The 25,357-nt window shown below is 34.6% G+C and overlaps 2 protein-coding genes and 1 long non-coding RNA gene across 4 annotated transcripts; 2 read left to right on the plus strand and 1 right to left on the minus strand.

The window, feature by feature from the left end:
* Window positions 1-1,387: 1,387 nt before the first annotated feature.
* On the plus strand, window positions 1,388-3,163 carry LOC113293824. Its single transcript, XR_003332594.1, has 3 exons — window positions 1,388-1,611; window positions 1,746-1,902; window positions 2,709-3,163. It is a non-coding gene; the product is annotated as an uncharacterized LOC113293824 (long non-coding RNA).
* A 3,048-nt stretch (window positions 3,164-6,211) lies between these two features.
* Window positions 6,212-7,363, minus strand: LOC113294084 (F-box protein At3g07870-like). Its single transcript, XM_026542507.1, has one exon. It carries the CDS (start codon window positions 7,361-7,363, stop codon window positions 6,212-6,214), a length of 1,152 nt encoding a protein of 383 aa, XP_026398292.1.
* An 11,901-nt stretch (window positions 7,364-19,264) lies between these two features.
* LOC113295476 (basic-leucine zipper transcription factor A-like) lies at window positions 19,265-23,019 on the plus strand. 2 transcript variants are annotated; one of them, XM_026543809.1, is made up of 4 exons: window positions 19,265-19,688; window positions 19,909-20,164; window positions 20,933-21,813; window positions 22,104-23,019. In XM_026543809.1, exons 3-4 carry the CDS (start codon window positions 20,947-20,949, stop codon window positions 22,884-22,886), a joined length of 1,650 nt encoding a protein of 549 aa, XP_026399594.1. In that variant the 5' UTR covers window positions 19,265-19,688; window positions 19,909-20,164; window positions 20,933-20,946; the 3' UTR covers window positions 22,887-23,019. The 2 variants fall into 2 exon arrangements, with proteins under 2 accessions (XP_026399594.1, XP_026399595.1); XM_026543810.1 differs by having other exon boundaries at window positions 19,940-20,164.
* The last annotated feature ends 2,338 nt before the right edge of the window (window positions 23,020-25,357 follow it).

Consider the following 25,357-nt stretch of genomic DNA (forward strand, 5'->3'; position numbering starts at 1 on the left):
TGCAGTAAAAGAATTCATTAAAAAAATTAACTCGAAGAATTGGCTGTAACAAGTACAAGATAAGTACTAGATTGGTTGGGGATCCAACCACTCCTGGTATTAGATTTACCTAGTTGAAGTTTTCGCTTAATGCAAAGACGGGGAGCAACATCCCGATCAAAATTACGAATATAATATCTAGGAATTACTGGTTAATCCATCCCTGAAGAATTCGTTTGGTGTGTAGTCCACCCACCAATTAGTTTTACTCGCTGGTCCAAAAATATATTTTTTGACCAAAAAATTTATCCCCAGGTCCAAAGCACTGCGTGTCATTTAAGTGCATTTTATAAATGCCCAAAATTCTCCTTTCACTCGTTTTTAATTTCTGGATCTAAGCTTTGGCAGAGATTTTTATTTTTTTTCTCTCGAATGAATCTATATGATGGAGAAAAGAAGAGGAGAAGCAAGTGATAATAAGGAAGAAGAAGATCCAGTAATGGATTAGTGAAAAAAATAAGACAAATATATAGATTCATCAAATTGGGATTTTTTCTAAACTTTTTTATCTTATTATTCATCTGGATTTCAATCTTTAATGGTGGAAAACGAAGGTTGTCTATTCAAACGATATGATTTAGTCGACTAAAGTGATGATTACCGGTCTTCCTGTTTCCGGTTAGTTGGATTTCATTTTATTTTTTTGTTATTTTGATCGATTTTTGGTTTTTATTTCTTAATGTTTTTTAGTTTTACTTCTTAGTTATCTAATGGATTTACAGTCGGCAATGAATGTAAAGATGTTAGTGAGGATAGAATACTTGCTTATAAGACTAATTCGATAATTTCAATTTTAGTTTTTTATTTTTAATATTTGTAACATTATATATGTTCATGGATATGATGCCAGTTCGTTGTTTTCATCTGTTCGTGAGGACATCTTAGGGGACATCACAATGATTCATATTATTGCTGTTTAGGGGATATCTTAGTTCTTTATTAATTCTATTTCTGATGATTAAGTAGGAAATCCAACTCCTAATGGTGGATAGATGGAGAATTAAAATAATGATGTGAATTTTGTCCCAAAGCAAACTTAAGAATCAATTGATTATTCTCAAGATGGCTGAGATTATCATTGAAAACATTGATGAATGTAATCAAAGAAGTTAGAAGCGAGGGAAATGTTACGCAGGTAGCACATTTCATTCAGTACCTTTCCATAGTTTGTGAAATTTTACAAAAAATGATTAGTTTCAGTTTTAATAACTTCCAATGCATGCGTTTTCGTAGGTTTCTCATGAATGCATTTAATTACAAATGTGCTAGAAAATGGTTAATGGAATGGATGAAAGTTTTTTTTTTTGAAATCCGAGTGCAAAACATTATGTGAACCTAATATATGAAGTTAATTCTGGATGAAATAAGTCTACCGCGGAAGTCATGAGGAAATGAAGCAAAGTTATAGTATGGGAAAGTCACCGGTGGTTGGAACTAAATTAGCCTACATATGAGGCTGATTTGGTGGTGGTACATAGAAATACGTACTGGGTTCTTACTCTATACATATCGATGTGTATTGTATTTTCACTTTGTACACGTCTATGTGTAATGGTTTGCACTCGGGTACATGTAAGTATGTATTCGCTTGTTGTTCTTTATTTTTTCTTTAACATTTATTGGATTCCAGTTTTCTATTTTCTAGTAAATCAGTTCTTAACATATACATCCTTGTCTTGATTGTTTTTTCGGTATGTTTTGAGTAGGTTCGAAACCAAGTAGACACTCCTAAATATTATGAGACCTCCTAAAGAGTTACGAAGACATTTGGTTCTTGACAGAGTTGTTCCGAGTTCTTCAGTAAATGAATGTATTGTTTGCCTAGAGCCAAGCAGTGGGAGAAGGATTTTACGATCCATGCAGGTATTGTTTCATTCATTTGATTTTGAAATATGCAACTAAAGGAGTTCCTCTTGACCATTTGCTTTATGTTTTTTGTTTATGTTAATGATTTCTAATTTTGTTTCTGCGAAAGCTGATTTTTCAAACTGATTTGGGTTGTAACTTGTAAGTACAAGAAAAGAGCTTGACCCTGGTGATTATGTTAGAATGCTATGAACCTGTGTTTTATTAACACTTTTGAACATCTTAAAGTGATTTAATGGTTGTTATTTGCGCTTTTAGGTTACAGTAGGTGAGCAAACCAGCTGCTCAAATTTAGCGTTCATTACATTTTGTGGTTGGTAGGATATGCACGTTTTTGAATCGTGTACTGGCATCCAAGACGTTAGTTAACTAATTTTCACCAACTTTATGTTGTATATGATACCTATATACATCTGTTTTGATGGGTGGTATATTCTTTTTAAAATTTGTGATCATCATATCCCATTAGTAAGGCAATTTATTCAAGTCAGTATTACCAAGATGTCCCCCATTCAGACAGTGAGTCTGCAAACTATGAGAAAAGTATAGAATCCCTTTAGTATGCACTATTGGGATCATCCAATAATGAGTACATATCAATATCTATTATTGGTATCAGAAACAAGAATGAGTACGTATTAATATGTACCTTGTAAAAACTTTCTTCATATTTAGGCATACACTAGGGTTTTACCAATACATATTAATATGCACTATGAGAATCATACACAACAATGCACATATATCCCAATTTATGTATTGTTGCATACTATTAGTTCAACATCTCATAATTCATTTTTTAGTTTGCCACAGGATTGATGAGTACCGAGGAAGATACTGTTCTTCCACCCATCTGAGTCATGCCTCAACCAGGAAGGCGAAGAATAATTGCATCAAAGTGAATGAGATAAGGGTAAAAACCATCTTAGATTTCAAATTGTAGTCTAAAAAAGCTCAAATTCAATAAAGAAACAACAACTGTAGCTATGGCCGTTGGAGATACAACAGACAAGTCATTGAGGTTAGAGAATTTGCAGGCATCAAGGATAGGAGAGACATGAAGAATTATCTCATCAACTTGAATAGTATGATACTTAGTACATAATGATATGAACTAAGCATGGGGTGCGGGTATATCGAGTACATGAATGAAGAGATCCAGGTGCGGACACAAGACATATGGTGACATGGTGTGGTTACAGTTATGTACCTTGTAAAAGTAGTCCTCCTTTTGAGCACATCAAAGTTTATGCACTGATTTTGAGATTTAGTTCAATATTTTTTGTACCAATAATGAATTCAATGTATATTTTTCGGGAAAACACGTTTCCGAAAAAAATTCAATATTTATGACTCAAATAAAATGAAGTTGCAGCTACAATCGACAAAGCCACTAGACAATGATTAAATTATATACTATTTTCACATTTTGTAATATGAGTGCTTATTCTTTTTTCTCGGTATGTCTAGCTTGATGAGAACTGGAACCAAACAATGAAGGGCTTGAAAATTGCTACCATTAAAACACCGTCAGAGATCCTAAAAAGGATTTCAACTATCCAAGACTCTAGACCTTCAGATTGTAATATGGTTATTCTTAACTAGTTGTTCGTGAGCATCATTGCACCAATGTCATTAAATGGCTTGTCACTCTGAGAGATTTTTCTTAGGCTTCGGGTTCAGCAATTTTAGCAAGCATACCGACCATTAGCAGCAGCTACAAGCCTACAACTTTCTTGGCCCTTTTTTTTTTGACTTTCAATTTTTTAAGTTCCTCATCAGCAACCTCACCTAGCCAACACCACCCAGAATACTGCAAATTCAAATGGAATCCAGAATATCACAGATTCTTCTCTATTAACAGTCCTTACAATATCATTTGTGTTTATTATGATTCTAAGGCTATAAGCGATATTAAAAGGATAAAATGCTAACATTGTGTTAAAACATAGTGAACTACGATGATAGAAATAATCTCCATAGTAGTAAAACATATTATTGAACATAGCCATGTACTTATTTGTTTCTGTTTACAGTGGATGTATATTCAAACATAAACTAGCTTTCTCGTATATATCAATATGTACCACATCTACAATATGGAATGTATAAATACATACTACATGTCATTCTTGTTGGTATTCAAACATAGACTAGGCTAGGACTTTTTCCCTAAGTACATATCAATGTGTACTGTAGGATTTACAATACATAATGATATGCACTGCATCTACAAAACAATTTTCTCTTAAGTAAATACCAATATGTATTATAGGAATGTAGTGAAGACCAGACGGTTTATACGCTGCATCTACAATACTTTTTCCCTAAGTGCATATCTATATGTATTGTAAGATTATATTCATTTGCAAATGTTCTTCATGTAATACACTACAAACTTCTCATTTCATAATTGCTTTATCCCATTCGTAGTGTTTATAACAATGGTAAGTATTTAAGATTCTGATTGGATAGTTGGACTTCTGATCGTATTGAAATTATATGGCTCATCTACAGGTGCTTCTAGGAGGCGGAGGATATAGTAGGCAAATGCGTATTGTAAGTGACACTATCAAAAACCATCCAGTTTTTCATGGTACAACCAAATATGTACTGCAATTTTTACCAGTACATATGGATTTTTCTTTCATATCACATGCATAATCAACAAGGGTATTCATAAGAAAACAAAGTAATAACGATACATCAACAAGTACATGGTGATATGTACTTCATTTTTCGCAATACAGACAAATACGTACTGGCAGTTGACACTATCAAAAACTACAGGCAAATACGTACTGGCAGTTGACACAATCAAAAACTATCCAGTTATTCACGGTACAACCAAATATCCATCAGTATTCGACAATACATATTGATATGTACCTGATGCATATGCAATCCAAGTATTCAATAATACAAATAATACAAATTGATATATAGCGCTGATGAATTCTACTTATATTCAACAATACAAAACATATTGCTATGTATTGTATTAACACATACTGCATATTATTTTTTTGGTATTCAATGATACATACTGACATGTATTACATCAACGAATCACTTTTTCTTAAGTACATATCGATATGTTCAAGCATAAACTATGCTAGGATTTTATACAATATATATCATCAACTAATCACTCTTTCCCTTACTACATATTTAAATGTATTCAAGCATGAACTAAGGGTTTAGCAAAAATCTGAAAACTTTTATATATCCAGAACTTGAAAAAAATTGTGAAACTTTCAATATTCCACTACACATACAAAAACCCCAAATTCATAGCAGTAACTATGAAATTAGTAATTTTGTAACAAAAATTCTCAAAAAAATACGAACCTAAGAAATAAAAATTGAAGAAGATCAAAAAAATTACAACAAATACCTGTTAAATAGCTTCAAAATCTGTTATGCTAATTACAGTGTATATTGATATGTATTGCACCAACGAATTGATGTTAATAGGAGATTGAAAACATTAATTTTTCGATTAACATCAATTTCTTCAAGAAAAACTTGAAACTGAAAAAACCCCAGTTTTGATATAAAATTGAAATTGAAAAACTTAATACATACCTTAATTATATGTAAACCCATATCATCATCAGCATCAATAAAATCTTCTTCGTTAACATTAGTTTCTTCAAGAGTATCTGAGATTCACACGATTTTTCGAATTTTCTGTAACTTGTTTGATTTTTGATTGTCTTTTTTTTTTGAATCTAGGGTTTTGATTTTCTTTTCTCTGATGAAGAAGAAGAATGAAATATCGATGAAAACAAGAAGAAAAGTGAAAATTGTTTTTTTGTACGCGTGTTTTCTTCTCTGCTAGTGACACGCGTGTTGTTAGGGTTACCTTGATAATTTTATGCTTTTTGAAATTTTGTTGGACCAGCAAGCAAATGTTTTATCTCGCTGGACTACATATTAACCCGGATCGGGTTTTATGGACTAAATAACAAATTTCTCGTATAATATTGCTTGACTAAGGTATAGCCACCGCATTGCCATTTCTCTTGGTTCAATTCTTTCTCCTTAGGCCACTGACGCTTGTAGAATCCTAAAGCTTGTGCTTCTTCTTGGTTTCCTACGCAAGCTTTCTCAAAGTTATTATCATTCAAGTTTGACCCACTGCGATATAAATCAAATTCGAAATGCCCATCTATAAAAAATTCGAAATGCCCATCTAAAAAAATTTGCACGATAAATTGCAGAAAAATTACTCTGTTTTCAAATTACGCCTAAAAAGCATAAAATTAAGAAACCATTCAAACAACTAAAGATTACTTACGAGTTATTCTCTTCTTATCCTGTCAGGCCTTTCATCAACTAGAGCTTTCAACGAAACTAAACTGTTTGTATGTGGAATTACCTCAAATATGTATTCGTTATTACTGTGTCCAATGTGTTGCGCAATCCCATGTTTTGGATCATAACAAAGACACTCACCATCTTGCCAGATCAAGAGTCCACCGCCTTTTGTAATAGAGAGTGGAAAAATGAACATACTAGTTGAGATACTGAACTCCTTCCTCCAACTCAAAGTATGGAATTCTTTCCCGCTCAAATCATTACCAGTTCTCTTTCTTAACAACCACACGTCATTTTTCTTATCATCCCTCAAATATTCTACAACACACAAGCATCCGTCCACTTCAAAAAGGGGAAGGCCGAAATCATCCGTTATAGAAGGTGGCAAACTGATAACTTCATGAAATTTTTCGTCAGCTATATTGAAGGCCACAATTGTGCTGTCATAAGACAACCAATAAATTTCTCCATTCACAAAGATGCCCCCTCGACGGGAAAATACATACCTAATATCATCTTTGTTTCTCCATCCATGATCACTAGTACCACCAAGAGTATATACTTGGACCTGTCGTTTCACAGAGGTGCTTCTTCTGCTTAAAATTCTAACGACCTTGTATTCATTAGTTGAATGATGGTAGCCAAATCCTCCAGACTCGTACTCCTGAGAATCCATCAATTTGGGAAGACACAAGTACTCTTTGGTGACAGGGTTACAAATATAGATAGGATCGCCGTCAATACTTAAAGAACAACAAATTAAACCATTGCAAGAACCAATAATAGATTTGTAGCAATAGTGATCGTATCTCCGAATAGTAGGATGACTGATCCTCTTGATTGGTGGCATGTACAATCCGACCTCCTCTTCGTTAGTCTTAACATAATCGTGATACCAAAGTGAAAAACCGCTGAAGATTGAAAAATCTATAATTAACATAAGGAAGCCGTGGTCATAAGCATAATGATCACCACCATTAATAAGCTGGCGATATATGACATGCTGTAGTGCGAAAAAGGGATCCTTAAGAATACCTAACCATGCTTTGCAAACTAGTTTACAATTAAAGATCGATTGAATAGGTAATCGGCAAAATACCTGTAGGACAACATCATATGGCAATACCTTCTCCATTCCTCAATGGCTCATGCCTTTTCAAACCTCTGATGACGATTTTGAAGAACACCTAGATATATACAGTACATGTAAGCGCTTTGGATATATATCGTTTGTTGAGAGAATCATGGGGAAACAAGAAAGTCACTTCAAAACTGCCTCGCACAAAACAAGCCCTAACAGAAAAGAAGGGATTGGGCTTACGTGTGACATGTTATAACGCTAATGGAATACCGGTTTACTGGAGAAGTTATCAAATCCCGTATAGGACAATGGACAAACAAAAAAAATATTTTGCCTTATATGAGAAGACTTGGTACCCTTACTAATAAATAGGTAACTATATTAGCAGTTCCGGTAAATGTGAATTCTTAATCAATTCTAATGATTCTGTTTTGGATTTTTTTAACGAAAATGATTCGTGACTTCCAAATTCTGTGCTCCAAATACTCCCAACATGAGGTGGCATCCATTGAATCCTTTTTATTTTCTAACTTATGTATGTGGTTATAACTTTCACAAAAGAAAAAAAATAATCAATTAAAAGAAAAAGCAGTAGTGCAGTACCGAAAACTAGAGATGCAAGTGGAAATGGAGATAGTGATTGACGTTTCCAGAATTTCGAGGGTATTAATATGTGATGGTGATGATGATGATGAACTAATGATATATGCTATTAAAATCCTTTCTCAACTAAGGGGAATATTAGGAGATGATACAGACATGTTAAAGTTATGCTAATGAATACATGGTATAATGGGGAGTATGATTATGATCGTCTCACATACTATACCTTATTAGGAATTCAAAATACCGATTTCATTGGGCTGAATTTGATCAAAAAAATTTGATAAAAAAAATTTAGAGTAATTTTATCTCAGTGATCAAGTGAAGCGCTGATGAATATTGACTCTTGGGTAGTAAGTATATTTATGAAATGCTGGTGATTACTATTAATATAGATTGGAAATATTTATGAGATTGAAATTTCAGTCGTCAGCTGTGTGGATGAGATAACAAAGAAAGAACTCAAAGAAGTCCTTGAAGAGGAAAAAAAAGAAGAAATATGCGAAGAAAAAAAGCAAGACTAGAAAAAAATGGAAACTGGTTGCTTATATGGATTGCCACCTCATGTTGGGAGCATTGGGAGCACGGAATTTGAGAGTCACAAATTATTTTCGTTCTTTTAATTCTGAGCTATATTTATATTCGAAAATGCTATTTCGCTCCCTATTTTCCACCTCCATATAATTTAAGCCTCACATCCATATCGAAATCCGTATTCACGTTCAGGTGGGGTTCACCATTCCCCTTATGTGGGGTTTAGATTGTAGGGAGGAGAATATGGAGGTGGGGATTAGGGAGCCAAATAGCACTACCGATTTATATTTTGGTGATAAAAAATTTAATAAAGGATTTCAAATATTTGTAATTGATTTTGCATAAAGTTACATATTCTAAGGATTATATAAATTATTGTTAGTTGGTGGTGTAAAGTTGAGTCAAACTTTGTCTTGTGTCAACTTGTTCCTAAATTTTAGGAATTTAGGGGGAAACTTATTTCCAGAGAAATTTTCTTAAGGGTCAAGTTTGTTCCTCTATATAAAGGACTAGAATTGTAGGTTTATATAATCCAACGTAGAAGACTAGTATGCTTTAGGATTTTTTGTCTCTTTGGTAGGAAAGATCGTGTGATACCGTGAAGGTCAATATCGATGTGATAGAAAAACTTGTAGAGGATTTTGGTGTTCTAGTGTTTAGGATTTGGGGATTTTCCCTACACCTTATTTCTAGTGTTTCCATGTTTCTCCTCGGTTACCGGCAGCTATGAAGACGGTGTAGAAGAGACAGGGCCGGCCCTGAGCCGAAGCACCCGAAGTCTGACTTCGGGCGATAAAATTGTGGGGCATCAAATTTATTTCCTTCTTCCGATTTTGAGTAAAAAAGTCAACGTTAAACTAGGTATAATTTGTAATACCAATCCGCTGCAAGGTCAACAAAATAAAAAAAATCTCATGTTGAGAGATTTATGGAAATTGAAGGATGTACGACACGTTCCGAATTTGAAGAAAAACTTGGCGTATGTGGGCCAAGTTTGTGATGATGACTGTGAAGTTGTGCTTACCAAACACAATTGCAAAGTGAAGAAAGGAGCTATGGTATTAGCTCGTGGAGTTAGAGTTGGTACTCTATACAAGAGCTATGGTACTAAGAGCCAATCATTAGTATGAAAAAGTGTAAAAGACAATAAAATATTTGAGAGAGGATGATTCTTTGCATTGGAGAATGCATTTGTGGAGAGAGAAGTTCAAAAATCCATGCATGTTTACCTTCTCCAATGCGAAGAATCATCCTCTCTCATATATTTTATTGTGTTTTACACTTTCCCATGCCAATGATTGGCTCTTATCTTGTGCATGGATGCAAAAGATAACAAAACCCTTTTTTCTTTAATGTGTCTTTGATTATCAAATTAAAAATAGAGCCTATTTAAGTTTTCTCTCCTTTCTCCTCTTTAATCTTTAATCTAGGGGAGAACTAAGAATATAAGGGAAAATAAAGAATTAGGGTTCTTTAAAACTATACAAGGTAATCATCATTTTTTCTAACTAATTATTAATTTAGTGACCATCTTGTTTTGACTAATCATTTTGTTTTGTTATTTGTTAAAATTAAAATTTAGGGCATAAATTAAATCATTGATTATAACGATAATTTTAGGAAATTTACTATTTTACATGTTATTATTTTATATTTTAATAAACTATAGTATTTATCTTAATAATTTCGTTGATTTGTAGGTATGCATGCGGGTTTAAAAAGAAAGCACCGGTCTGGATCTCGAACTAGAAAAAGGAGAGCAAAGCCAAAAAATTGTGAGTTAATAAAATCTCTTTTTGGGTCTTTAATAATGAATAACTTGATTAAGGGTGCACAGGGTACGGTTCGGCTCGGTTCTTGACGAGACCGAGTACCTGTACCTCCCTAGCCTCGGTTCCAAAATTTTGGACCTGTACCTTGTACCTCGGTTCCGGTTGCATTCGGTACCAGGTACGGTACCAGGTACGATACCGGTTCCAATCGGTTCTTTTCCAGACAGAAATATGTCTTTTTCTCTGACAATCTAAGTACATGTTTTTACCTGTTTTTCAATATATTAAGTAATAACTCATACTTAGAACAAAGCAACAATTAATAAGTAGCTATATTACTAGAAAACCAAACAAACAAAGTCTTGAAAACCTGAGTAGCAGTAGGCATTAGCAGTGTAGCACACGAACTGACAATCTCACAATCACACACACTAAAGTCTGGGAAATCCGAAAAAACAACAATTAGCAGTAGGAAGTAGCCATAGACACACACACTAAGTCTTGAAAATGAGAAAATCTGAAAAAAAAGAACAACTAGCAGTGCAGCTAGTGATGCAGTAGTCTTGAATCTTGATCTTCTAATCCATATCAGCAGCACTTGTGGTGTCATCAGTGTTGATAGGACCAAGTAACGCTGCCAAACAAATAATAGTAGTTAGTAACTCAATATCATCTCAGCTTGCATCACAACTCATTTAACCCATCAACATACATAACAACTCTTCATTAGACTCAATTCATTAATCAGCTAAACATCCTAGAATGATCAACATCCACAAGACCAAACTTCAATTCATAATTAAGATGAGAACTACAAAACCACCACCAAAACAAATTAACACCTTAATTTCTAACACCCTAATTTCTCAAATTAACTACACACATCAAGATACACAGTACCATATCAATAACAAAACATGAACCCTGAATTAAGACAAGTACTAGCTTGTTATTAGCAATTCAGCTAAACTTTCAATCCAAAGATTTTGCAGCTCATACTCAAAATCAAGATAACATCTGGATCTTCTCAACATCATTCAATTGATCAATTCTCATCCAAACAAATCCAAAAACAAAACCCTAACCCTAAAATCACAAATTCAGTAACATAAAACAGAGCATAGCATCACAATTCAATGAAACACACATCAATTAGATAAGATCTCAATCTTTCAAACATTAAACAACAAAATTAAAGCAAAACCCAGATTTTATTTAACACCCTAATTTCATTAAAAAAAGTAATGAAAAATCAAAAGAAAAGATTAAGAAGATAGAATTCTTACCAAATCCAAGCCAAATCAATCAACTCTTGCAAATCTGATGAACAAGTCTTAATTACAAATCTGAAAAATCAAAAGATTAAAGGTAGAATTATTAGATTCAGATTCTCAGAAGATTCAGAATTATTACAAATCTCAATTACAAAACCCTAGGTTCAGTTCGCTTACCCTTTGAATCAACACTTGAGATTCAAAGTAGGTTCAGTTCGCTTACAAATCTTAATTACTTACCGTTTGAATCAACACTTACCCTTTCAATCAACACTTGTAATGGAGAAGAGAAGATTGTCGCTCGTCTCTGTTAATCAACATTTGTAATGGAGAAGATTGTCGCTCGTCCCTTCTCAGACAGAGAGGAGACGGAAAAAACAAGAAGAAGAAAATGAAAAGAGAAACGGAAACCCTATAATGTTCGCTTATATACCCCCCTCTAATCTAACGGCTAATACTGATCCCTTATCCCCTAAATATAACGGCTCTAATCATTCGGGACATTCGGTCCGGTACGGCACGGTACTTGTACAGGACCGTGTACCTGTACCCCCAGACCTCGGTTCCTATTTTTTGGACCGGTACCTGTACCTTGTACCTCGGTTCGGTCCAAAACCAGGTACGGTTCCACCGGTTCCGGTTCGTTCCATCGGTCCGGCTCGGTTCCTGTGCACCCTTAAACTTGATGATAAAACTATTATCAGAGATATTTCTTTAGAAAATGTCGAACGAGGAGTGTTTATACCTTATCAATAAATTTAATATATCGTTCGAGTTCATTTTTTTCTACTCTAGTATGCGTATAATCTTAATCTAAAAAATAAGCAGTCACTTAGTTTACTTACAAGGTAAAGAAAATTATCAAAAAAAAATTATATATGCTTGTATGGGGGCATCATTTCATATATTAACTTCGGGGCATGTACGTTTCAGGGCCGGCCCTGAGAAGAGATGACATGAGGTTGGTTTGAAGAATGTTTAGAGAATTGGTTTCTATTATTTTCTTCGATGGTGTTCTCGGGTATGTCTTGTTAACTCTTTGGTTCCTGTTTTAAGTTGTGGAAAGAGCATGTAATGGTCTTTGATTTAATGAAAGTTTTTCTGGTGGTGTTGGTCGTGGATGTAGCCTGTAAAGGTGAACCACATATATCTTGTGTTGTGGTTGTGTGTGTGCTTCTTTATGTTTTGTCTCTCTTATTATTTCTCCCTATTTGGTTCAAAAGACCAATTTCCCTTTGTGATCCTGATTTCCGCTGCGCTCGGGGTGCCAATTTTCCAAACAATTATGGTGTTGCTTTCTTAGCCCCATAATCATATAAATAAATATACGTAGTTATCTTCATAATCCTAACATATTTTGAAAACAATCATAATTATAACAACACAGTAAACTAACCCGCTAGAAAATTAGATTCTTGTTCCCATGGACAAGGTCATTGAAATAAATACGTAAATGATACCCATAATCTTGAAACATTTTGGAGGCAACCCTTACTAATTACACTTCAATAAATTCTTAAAACATAGTTTACCTCTCTCAATATCACTTTCTAATGCATGTATTATCTAAACCAACATTTTTGAGTGCGACTGTTATGTACAGGTTTTTCATATGGTCATTTATGGTGTACAAATAATGGTAAGTTTTTTTAAACACCCATATAAAATATTTCAAAAATCAAAAGAGAGCTCGTATGATAATGAACATACTATATAATAAAGAATCTTGTTAACTTGTATACTAGTATACAGGTTAAGGATTCAATTATTATTTTCTTTTTGTCTTAGAATTTGGTGAAGCCTCGTTAATAACGTTTTTTTTTTTTATGTTGCAATTTGATTACTTTTATTGGAAAGATAGTTATCGTGGGGAAATGTTTTCATGTTAATTAGAAAACATCTATTCCGTTTTTAGCCTTATTTATTTTTTATAGTAATACACTAATACTTTAGAAGATTTATCAGAAAGAAAATTTGGTGAATCCGCGTTTTGACGTATGCCCCACATGATGACTAAGGTCTTTGGCTAAATAAATTAGTGAAGATTATGGGTTTTCTTTAAATTATTAACTTAACTGGATACAAAGTCCTATTGTTTTTATAATTATTTTTCTCCAAAAAAATACTGACGAGACATATAAACAACTAAAGTTAAGGTCTCCTAAAATACTCTATAGAAATCTTTACTGTAATATTTTTAGATATCCGGAATTTTGATAATTACCAATTTAAAAACTAATATGCGGAAATGGGAAAAAATCGCATCAAACTTAAAAGATAAAATGGAGAAGAATAAAATATTTGGTTTATGCAAAACAATGTTCACCATCAGATTAGACACATCCTACACAGATATGCAGACATAACTTATTCAGCATTAATTAGGAGTTATTTGCTAAACATAAGACTAGGTCCCACTGTAATAAACGATTCAATCCACCTTTTCATTTCCTATCAGGATAAAATAAACATTAATCAATAAGGGTAGAGTAGGTATCTACATTTCATTGGTATTTAGTATTGGATTAACGATTGTTGCATTTTCTATAAATGATTCCTAAATCCAAGGTAAAAAGTAGAGTATTTAATGTCCCTTAACGTATGTCATGGTATTTAATATTGGATTAACCCTATAATAAACGGTTATGGAAGGTTAATAAACATTGTTGATAATAGATATGCGCTAGAAAAGAACATTATGGGAAAATAGATGCACTCTAATGAAAAACCGTAGACGATACCAGCAATCCAAAAATATATATATATAATAGTTGCAGTCTAAAAAATCTCTACGGAGTTGGATTTAATGGGCCTTTGTAACGCAGGCTGGCTACTTTGCCCATCAAAGATGGTGGCCTTGGTATCCACACTATAGATAATCGCACTTACACAATTGTAAGATGCTTAAAGATCTCTATGCATATTAGTTCTTCCGAGTTCTTCACTAAATCCTCGTCTTCAGTTGTAAGCCTTGTGAATTCTAAAACTCAACTACATAATTTATTCTAGTCCGAAACACCTATTGGTAAACTAGAAATCAAGACTATAGTTTTTATCAACTAAATTTGACAAACAATCTTGAGATAGCTAGGAACGCTTGCGAGTTCGACCGAGCAATGCTCTAACAACATGATTCAGGTCTGGAACTCTTGTTTGCATACCTAGTATGCGAATTGATTTACTTGGAAAGGTTCAGAACTCTTGTAGGCATACCCATTATGCGAACGAGTTAACCTGAGTTGGGTTTGGAACAGTTCGTACCTAGTTTGCGCACGGCTGGTCAAGACCAAAGTCTGGAACTGTTGTTCACGTACCCAGTTTGTGAACTCAGTGGTAATGTTCTAGAATTGGTCATGTATGATCTTCATACTCATGAACTAAAACATCTATGATATAAGGAATGAAATCTTTGCAAACCTTGGCTTAATGTTCATGAATTAAATCGTGTATAAGTACTTTGTTGGATCATTAACCAAACCGATTCCGATTCAATTGGTTCATAAATATTTCTATGAAATGATGAACAATTGATCAATCCTATTGAAGCACATAGATTCATTTGATTTCCATTCATGATTGATTGGTCTTCATATTTGATCTAAATGTGCTAGATGAATATGGCTAAGCAAGAAATGTTCATGTGGCTAACTTCGATTAACTATTTTTGAGACAACATAGTATACACGTTTGGGTACGGTTCATCAACATCTAAATATAAGTATATTTCATTTGTGTGTAACAACCTAAGACCATCAAACATGGAGATTAATTGCTTTATTTCTAAGTAGACTTAGCTTGAATCTTGAATTAGGGTTTCACATAACGGTCGACATTATTTGCTTTGTTACTAAGCTATCTTAGCTTTAATTGAAATCAAATCTAATTTGAAAGAGTATATAAGGAGAACTCTAGCACTTAGGAAAACTAATACCCACACTTTTGTGTGCTCCTAGTTACGTACTAGAGTCGATTCTCCTTTAGCCTAGTTTTTCCAAAACCATTAGGTTAACGGATTAAAGACTTCATTGGGATTCTGAAGCCAGATCCAACTATTTTCTTTGTAATCGCGTATTCTGATCTTACTTCTTCTATCGTATTGAGTACTATCTTCTCTAAGACTTGCTCGAGTTTATCTCTGATAGGTAAGATATAAAAAGTAGTCACAAAGTCTTTCGTCTCAAACTTTGTGATTCCACAATAACTTTTTCTGTTAATCAGTTGGGTTATTGTGAGATAACTAATATTTCTAGGTTGTTTTTCGGGAGTATAAGACCGGATAATTAGTTGGTTCCTGTGCACCTTGATTTATCATAAGAAGGAATGAAAACTTCATCGGTATTTCTGTGGGAGACAGATTTATCTATCAGAATATACTTTTCTGGAGGAGACCGATTTATTATTAAGTTTTCATCTTTGGGTCGTAGCAACTCATAGTTGTGGATGAGATCAGCTAAAAGAATCAAGTGCGTAGAATCCAGCGTGGTTCAAGAGGCGTAAGGAACGTGATTGTAGCTTAATCAGTGTAAGATTGGTTAGGGATCAACTACATTTCAGTCCGAAGTTAATTTGTAGTAGGCTAGAGTCTGTAGCATCTTAATACAATGTGGTGTTCAATCTGGACTCGGTCCCGAGGTTTTTTCGCGTTTGTGGTTTCCTCATCAACAAAATTTTTGCCGTCTGTGTTATTTCTTTTCCGCATTATAGTTTATATAATTAAAATATCACAGGTTGTGCGTAGTTCAATAAATTGAGAAATCTAACCTTGTTTGTTGGACATAAATTGATTGGGACTTGAACATTGGTCGTTGGTACAGTTATTCTCATATTAATCAGTTCACGGACTCCATCCTGTTGAGTTTCTGATTGATTTGAGAAAGAAATTCTTGGATATATTTCCTTGATTGAGTTTGACTGTCTATTAGATTCTCTTGAAATTATATTGGAATTTGTTGCATACAGATTGCCAAATAAAATATTGAGTGTGGTTGTTAGACCCCCGGTTTTTCATAGGTAATTACAATTTGCATCATAAACTAATGTTATCAAAATAAAAAATGGTTGTTTTTTATTTAATCTTAAAATAATTTCTCTGTGATCCATTAATTGGCAATCAAAATTTACGTAACTAAACAAGGTAAGAATAATCCATAACGATGTTAGATCTTTCAATTTGGCGAAGATTATCTCGAATTGGGTTATTTTATGTAATAGATTATTTATTTATTTTCGAAGTATATAATAGATTACTTGATAATTAGCCTATTCTAAACTTAAACAGATTGTTGGTTATTATGAATTTTGTACGAAAATTGAAGTTTTTTTCTTTAGTATTTTAATTGATTAGCTGTAGTTTTCAAATTCCATCTAAAAAATTTAGCAATAGTTTTTCTAATAAATTTGTTACTAGTGTTTTTTTATTGGTTCATGAATTTTTTTTTTCAATTACTACAAATTTACTTCTAGATGGAGAAAATAACAAACATTTATACCATAAAAGCTTATGTATTACCTTACAATTCAGCTTCAATTTCAATTTCAATAATAACACAAAAAATACCATGAACGCGGAAAAATTTAGTTTGACCCCATATAGGGAGGATGTATTGGCTCCATCGTGGAGTCAAATATAATGACACACATGCATAAACTTAGTTGTTGTTGTTGTTTTTTTTTTTCAATCAATAATTTCAATTTATTCATACCAAAATTGTGACTACATGATCGCTTACAAGATTAACAAAAACATAAAAATACAAGACAGCCAAAACCCTAATACAAATAAAGATATCAATTACAAGTAAATCGCAAAGAGAAAGAGTTTATAAACCACAACGATATCCAATTTCTGTATATGTAATAGGGAAGAATGATGGTATAACCCAGAATCGATTGTGAACATTTAATCTGATTTTCTTCGTCTTCAATAAGAGATGCTCCTAAAAGAAATGAATAATTTTCCCATAATCTCGTAGATTAAAACATACCTGGATACCCTAAATCCCTTTGTTTGAATATGGATTCAAAGCAATACCGTGTTGAAACATCGATGTTTTTGAATCGAGAATAGCAATCCACGAACCAACGATCAAGGTTTGAATAAATTGCCCTCAAAGAGAAGAAAAAATCGCCCCAAATGGAAAAAAAATCATATCAAATAGCGAAGAAATATGTCGAAAGACATAAAAAATAATAGAAAATTTAGTTTTATTCAAAATCTGCCTAATAAAACTTAGATAGAGAAGAACGTTTGCTCAAATTTGAGCATAAAACTAGTCAGATGTTAGAAAAAAAAATGATTTGAGTTTTTGTTGGCACCTCTTTACGATTACATGTTTGCGTTTCGGCTTCATCTGCTCAATTTCTCATGATAAGTTTTCAGCTTACTAATATCTAATGAAGACTTGGAGAGTATAAACTTAGGAATCCACTGTTACGTCACTATATTTCCATGTATTTAACTTAAATCATGAAAACGAGTTGACTAATTAACTGCATGTCAAAGGACCAGATGGTAAAGGGTTCCTCGTAACTCTTTAAAATAGATCAAATGGAAAAGGTTATAATATCGCTTTTTTAAACATGAAGGGATTATACTATTAGGTTAGGGTCAGAATCATTGTTTTAGTTTCAAGGGGGATAAATTTATATTTTGAATGCAGCAACTTGTATTTGGATAGCGACGCTCAATTTTTGAGTTTTTATATTACATTTTTGGTTTTAAACTTGTGATTTGGCATAAAATACGGTAAAAACATTTAAATTTTAAAAAAATAGCGACATAACAGCCGTCACAAAATAAATTTGGAAAAATAATAAAAGCCACAATTTTCTTTAAAATAGACAATCATAACAATATTCTTTACTAACAGTTATGAGCGTCACAAATTGACTACTGATTGAGAAAAGAAAAAACGAGAATTTTGGGCCCCAAAGATTTGGGGCGACAGCCTACCTCATAAGAAGGCCCTGACAGTTAATTAAATGTAAGGAGGATTTATTTTCGGAATACACACTGACATAGAGAGCATCGTAGTCTTTGACACTCCCTTTTTTGTACAAAAAATGCACCTAAAACCTTCGTTCTCTCTTTTTTCTTTCTTTATGTCATTTTTTCTTTCTTCCTCTATTTCTTACAATCTAGGTCACAATTTATCATTCACTTTCTTTCAAAGGAATTAAAATAATTTTTTATTAATAAAAAAATGATAAACAACAACCGAAAAGAGACCTAAAATAGGGGTATCAAATTGCTTGGTGTCTGACAATCTCTTACCAGTATGTATTTTGTCCTATATACATATCGGTACACCCTCAAGCTATCAGGTACCCTATTAACAATCTTGCACTTGAAAATAGCTCCATTTGGATTCACTAGAATTCATGTTAAGGCTATTTATATCTTCGTACGCATGCACCGGATTTTAGTATCCTGTCATTCCAGATATTAAGAGTTGGTACCGCATACCTAGACCAATAGTTGACCGGTAGGAATTTTGTTTGACTTGATTTTTTTCAAATGTAAAGGAATTTACCATTTTAGCTCATAATTCAAAACCTACGAAAACTTTTTTATCTTTGTTTCCCTCACCAGCGTAATCACACACAAAACTATACATACACCTCATTTACACTCAATGAGCTGAAACCTATTACTATTCGACACGTACCTCCTTTGCATCTGCGGTGTCATTTGTCTGTATCTGTGAGATATGTAAAGCAAAATGTCACTAAAATCTGATCTCAATATATTCTCTTTTTGCCTCAATCTTCTTTCTTCTTTTTGCTTCAATTTCATCATGGAATCACACATCTCTCACCAAATCGCAGAAATCACCAATCCAACCAACGTCAAGGATGATGATGATAATCAATTCCAGAATTGGAAGTCTCTGATTATTCCATTGTCGAAGAAGAAATTCAAGGTGTTTGGTTCTCAACATCTCAATATAGATGGCGGTGATGTCGGCGGTGGTGGTGAGATTGCGGGTGAAAATGGTGGTGCTATCTGCAGAAGTGATAAGTAGATGCAACTGCATAGACGAGGAGATTTGGTTTTTGAAACGGATTTCAGATCTGATCGAAACAGTGGCGATCAAGGGTTAGGGGTTCAAGTGCAATGTTTCCTTATTGAGGGGGGAAATTGCAATTTGGACATTTCAATGGGGAGCGCAGTCCAGTCCTCCATCCAGTCACCAGGTATGTCATCCGCCAACCGCACGTGTTAATCACCATCTATTAAACCGTTTTAAAGCTCGTCTTCTAGTTCTAGTTAAAACAGAGGGAATTTCTTGAGTTGTTTTTCACAAATTCTAATGAAAACTTTTAGTCCTTGTGATCAAGAAATGCTTCTTACTCAAAAATAATTCAATCTTTTATTCATTACCACTCAAACCTTTTCTCCCTTTTCCTTACTTAGTTCTTCAAACAACATTCTAACTGGAAACCAGATTTAAAGAAGGAATTTCTCAAGATTGTTACTGGATAAAGAAAATTGAAGTAGGATTTTAGTAAGATTCTTACTGGAAACGAGATTTGAAGAAGGAATTTCACAAGATTTCATTAGTAAAGGGAGTGTTCAAGTTGGAGTTGCTCAAGATTTCTTCTGCGAGTGTTGATTCATCTTCTGCTTCTGTCACTTCCACCGTTCTTCAAACCAGAATATCAAGAAATTGGTAAGGTTTCCTGGTCTTGCTTATATTTTGGATTCTTTTCTTGAATTTAAATCCAAAGAATTGGTTAGATTCCTCCGTTATTTAATTCATGAATTCTCTTTTGATTGTTGTTTGATATCACATGATTCTGTGTACGTGATGATTTCATGAAACCCTATTACAGTTTTGGGTTTAGTAAGTAAATTTGATTTGGTTTATTGTATGGATCACTGAGTTGATTCTTTTACTCACATTTTGGATTCTTTCCTTGAATCAAATCGTTCTTAAGTAGTAGATATGCCTTTGTGTTAAGTGAAAATTTCTTGAACATCTCTGTGATTTAAGTCCTGAATTCATTTGATTGCGGTTTGACATCACAAGAGTCTTTGTACGTGAAAATCTTATGAAATCCTTTTACATTCATTACAACTCAAACCTTTTCTCCCTTTTCCTTGGTTCTTCAAATAGGATTCTTTCTGTAAAATGAGAGTTGAAGTTGGATTTTCTGTTAAGCTCTGTTTCTTTATAATGTTATATATGAGTCTGTGGTTTTCCAGTTACCAACATTAGTAGGTATTTTGCATTCTGTTCATGTACTTGTGTTTTGATTTGAATCTGTATTTGCATGATTGGTAATTGGCCTTTGTGTCTATGAAATGTATGGTTAAAGTAGATACATTTGTTTAAGTAAATGAATTTAGTGTACACATGTTCATATGCTTGTGGTTTAACCTGTTCTTACTATGCACAGTTGTTATGTATTTTTCTTATTCTTAATCCTGTTTGCAGGAATTTGGTTCAATATGCATGTACATCAAATATGCGTATTTTGCAAGTACAGAGGGGAGTCTGCCTGTTTGCAACGTTCAGATGAACGACATCATCGTTTGTTTAGACCGGACGATGTTGGTGCTACTTTTAGGTATTATAATGCCCAGCCTTTTAATCTACCAGTCAGCAAGGAGACCAAAAACCGAATACAAGTCATCGTGAACAGATTTCAAAATATTGTTGGATTCCGAGATGAAATCTATGGGTTAGCTGGAATTATTTTACTACTCGAGTTTATCTTGGCTGTAAATACTGCTCACTACGAGAGTCTCATACGTAATTACGGACCGAATCCTCCAACAGCAGTACACATTAGACCAGATTATCCAGTGCGACCTCCACAACAAAATGCAAGTTTCAATTATTCATTTGTCTCGATAAGTAGTGCACAGCAACCACAGCGTCAACCATGTCCAGCATGCATCTATCTGGCGAGAATTTGCCCAGAGAATTGTCAGTTAGGTCAATACTTTGAGTCACTTTTTCGGGAAGATCTCAGAAATGTGGAAGATTTCAGAAATGTGTGTCGTTCTCTTTTTACACGACCATCCCTAGTTTATAATAATACTAGTCAGCAGAAACTAAAAAGTTCTGAGGTGAAACACATAGGGGACAATACGAGACGTTTTGATAATGAAATTTTAAAATCATGTCTCATGTATGGGACGACCGGCATTATGCTATCACTGGTCAGACGTTTGCTTGAAGTTAACAGTAACATTGATAATCATTGGAGACAATTGGTACTACAACATGGTCAGCACCATCAACAAGTACCTCGACAATACCCGTCAGCACCAGTGGTTGGACAACCACAATATCCAGCAAATTTGAATACGGTAAGATATATATCATTTACCATGGATTTGCAGGTTTAACTTGATATCATGTGTTTGAAAGTTAGTTCTTTAGCCTTACTGTGATACATGCACATATCATTTAGCAGCATTTCCGTTGTGTGAATCATCGAGAATCTGAATTTCTTTGCCTGTGCTGTCGTAGTTCTCTATGAGCTTTAAGTCTTGATCTCTCTGAATAAAGGAAGATTTTGTTTTTTCTGGACATATTTCTAAATTATATTTTTGTATTGTTGCTGAATGATAACAATTATCCCCCACGTTGGAATCAGGGAGGTCAGCCACAACAGCAGCAACAACGACAGCTTCAGCTTGGTGTTGCCAAGAGATCTCTGGAACAAGGTGAATCACAAATGCGCATACAACGGCAACGACTGCAAGGACCACCAAATCAACCACTTCAGACATATGGAGCACCGCCTCGATTACAGAAACCAGCACCATTTCAGCAACCATATCCACCAGCAGCATTTCAGCAACCACCATACCGTGTACGAATGCAGGTACATCAAACACGACCAGCGCCTCGATCACAGCTATCAGCAGTGCCATCTCAATTTCAGCCACTTTTTGCTGGTATGAACAGCTCCTCATCAGCATCATCATCTCACTCTCAGTTGCAGTCTCACCAACATCATTATCATAGTTCCATCAGTTCCTCATCAGCTGCACTGGTGGGACAGCCACACCCACAACATCGAGCGCCACAGGATCCATATGATTTTTCAACTATACGATTTACGGGTGATGGAGAGAACTCTGGTTGGGACACAGAGCAGGAACAGCTCCATCAAAGATTCCCACCGTACCGAATACAAAGGCAGGGATATCAAATACGGCCAGTGCTTCAATCACAGCCACAAGCAGTGCCATCTCAATCTCAGCCAGTTTTTGCTGGTAACAACTCCTCATCAGCATCATCATCTCAGTCTCAGTTGCAGTCTCACCAACATCATTATGTTAGTACCAGCAGTTCCTCATCAGCTGCACTGGTGGGACAGCCACACCCACAGCATCAAGCGCCACCAGATCCACCCGATGAGGGACAGCAGTAATCCTTGGGAATAATTGTTAAGAAATATCTCATTTCAGTCGGATATCGCTGTTGTTTACGTGCTAATAGAAAAAACTTACAGAATATTTCTTGTTGTAAACTTAGAAATATTCAAGGTTTCTCATTTCGGGATATTTTGTGACAAGCAACTAAATATAGAAAAACTTCATTATCACTGAAAATTTACAAAAAAAAAAAAAAAAAAAAAAAAAAGGACAACTAAATGTGGTTGCATATGCTAAACCGTTAGCTAAATTTGTTGCCGATATTGCCAGGAGAGATGTTATTAGATTGCTTTACCAGCATTTTTCCTTCTTTTAGTATCAGGCCTCGATTTATCATTCTGTGTCCAAGTTGCTATTTCCTTCATTTTATAATCATCCGAATCAAGACACTCCCGCAAAAAATCAGCATGGAAGGCTCTGTCCTTGAACAATATCTTCACATTCGGACCTAATGCATGAGCTAGGTCGCCCATTGCGGCTACTGCAGCTTTTGAAACACTTTGTTCCCTCGTTTTTTCTCCGACCACCAATTTAATAACTTGCAAGAGATGGCCAGCATAGGGCAACATAAGCTCTGACCTTGAATTCTTTAACCCCTGGAGGATACCGGAGTATGCATCAAAAATACCACGCCTAAGCTGGTTTCTATAATTCATCATCGCATCATTAGCAGTGTCCATCTCAGCACAAATCTCAGAAGCCACCTGAATCATTGGCATTACATAGGGGAGATACTTTTCAAAGTGTTTACCAATTGCAATCCCAATATCTCCAAAACAGGAAAATATTAGGGGCGTCGCAGATGGATGCATTACACCACTGGACAAGTCAGTGACCAGGTGGGACATGATGCCATCGCAGAAGGGTAGGATCTTTTCATCCAATGCACGGCAAATATCACCAACAACCTCGACAGATACGGCTAAAACCTGGTAATCTCTCACATTGTGCAAATCCATCCCCAAATACTTGTCCAATATTGGCATGCACTTGCCGAATTGGACCCGTGGCATAAACTAGTGCCCTGATAGAGAGCATGACTTTTTGACGTGCTATAGAGCTTCCGTAACCAAACACCCTGAGTAACAACATCATAATTTCATCCAGAGACTGAATAATATGAACTTTGATATCATCTGAAGCAATCAACGTATAGATGAACTCTTGGAGTACATGGCAGAGGGATGCTAGTTGGTCAGCCTGCTTTTCTCTATCATTTACCGATATGATCTGTAGATCCATAGTCTGGGACAACTTGGTCATAACAACACGTAAGAGCTGAGAAACTATGTTTGATCCTTGATTTGGCTTTCTTACGAACAGTTTTCTGTTTTTCCAATCAGGCCTTTCACCAACCAAAGCTTTCAAAGAAACTAAACTGTTTACATGTGGAATTGCTCGATCTGTCCATGATCTAATATTAATACTGTGTCCCTTGTGTTGCATAATTCCATTTTTTGGATCATAAAAACAAAGATACTCATTATCATGCCACAATAAAAGTCCACCACTCTTTGTAATAATGAGTGGAGTAATGAATGGATGGATGATTGGGAACATTTATTGGAACACTGAACTCCTTGATCCAACTCCAAGTTTGATGGCATTCCTGCCCGTTCACATCATTACTGTAGTTGCAAGTTTCCTCACAACCACTATAACTATAATCAATATTAAGTAATCATTATTAAACTCTTCATTGATTATCAAGATTTAAGTCGGTTTACAAGATGGAAACAAGTATTACAACGATCTTACTTGCTCCTAGATTTACTTTCTCTCTCCTTATTTCTTGTCTAATACTCACTAAAAGAACCCCTCCCCCCGCCTCTCCTCTTTATATAAGATCTTACATAGTGGATGACAGCTAAGAGATCCTTTATTTTCGGAATCTCTATGCGATACACTCGCTCATGTACAATCGCTCGTTCTCGCACAGACCATACTTCGCACAGATCTTCACACTTTACTCGTGACTTTGCTGACATCATCCATTATGTCATCTCAACCTTGTTGTGTGCGATCTCCCTCGTTTAAGTTATATAGTTTTCACTTCGCATACTTACTAACATGTGCGATTTCTCACTCCTACATTCTGCCTCTTCTCATTTCGCTTATTCTACAGGGTGAGCGATATGAGAAACTCCCACCCTATATTATCGCATATGCTTGTCTTTCCACATTTTCCTTTGCCAACAATTTTACGGAATTTCGTCTTCCCTTGTTTACGCGTATCTTTTTAACCATTCATTTTTTGACACGTCTTTTTAATCGCTTGTTTCTATCCATTCATTTTCTCGCATTAATGAGAAGAAATTTTGAAAAATGGGACACACTTTCCCTATATATCTTCTTCTTCATTCTTTTTATTTCTTTTACTCTTCTTCGTCTTCTCTGCTACTGTTCTTTATCAAATAACCTCCATTCCCATTCTTTAATGGCTTCTGCTGGTAAAAAGATGGAGACA

This window comes from Papaver somniferum, chromosome 7, assembly GCF_003573695.1.
Source record: "Papaver somniferum cultivar HN1 chromosome 7, ASM357369v1, whole genome shotgun sequence".
Classification (NCBI taxonomy): domain Eukaryota; kingdom Viridiplantae; phylum Streptophyta; class Magnoliopsida; order Ranunculales; family Papaveraceae; genus Papaver; species Papaver somniferum.

Bases quoted from the DNA above. Each gene is read 5' to 3' on its own strand.
- LOC113294084 (XM_026542507.1), bottom strand. From the start codon at position 7,363: ATGGAGAAGGTATTGCCATATGATGTTGTCCTACAGGTATTTTGCCGA.
- LOC113295476 (XM_026543809.1), top strand. From the start codon at position 20,947: ATGCATGTACATCAAATATGCGTATTTTGCAAGTACAGAGGGGAGTCT. The intron at 21,814-22,103 runs GTAAGATATATA...CGTTGGAATCAG, and splicing joins ATCCAGCAAATTTGAATACG to GGAGGTCAGCCACAACAGCA.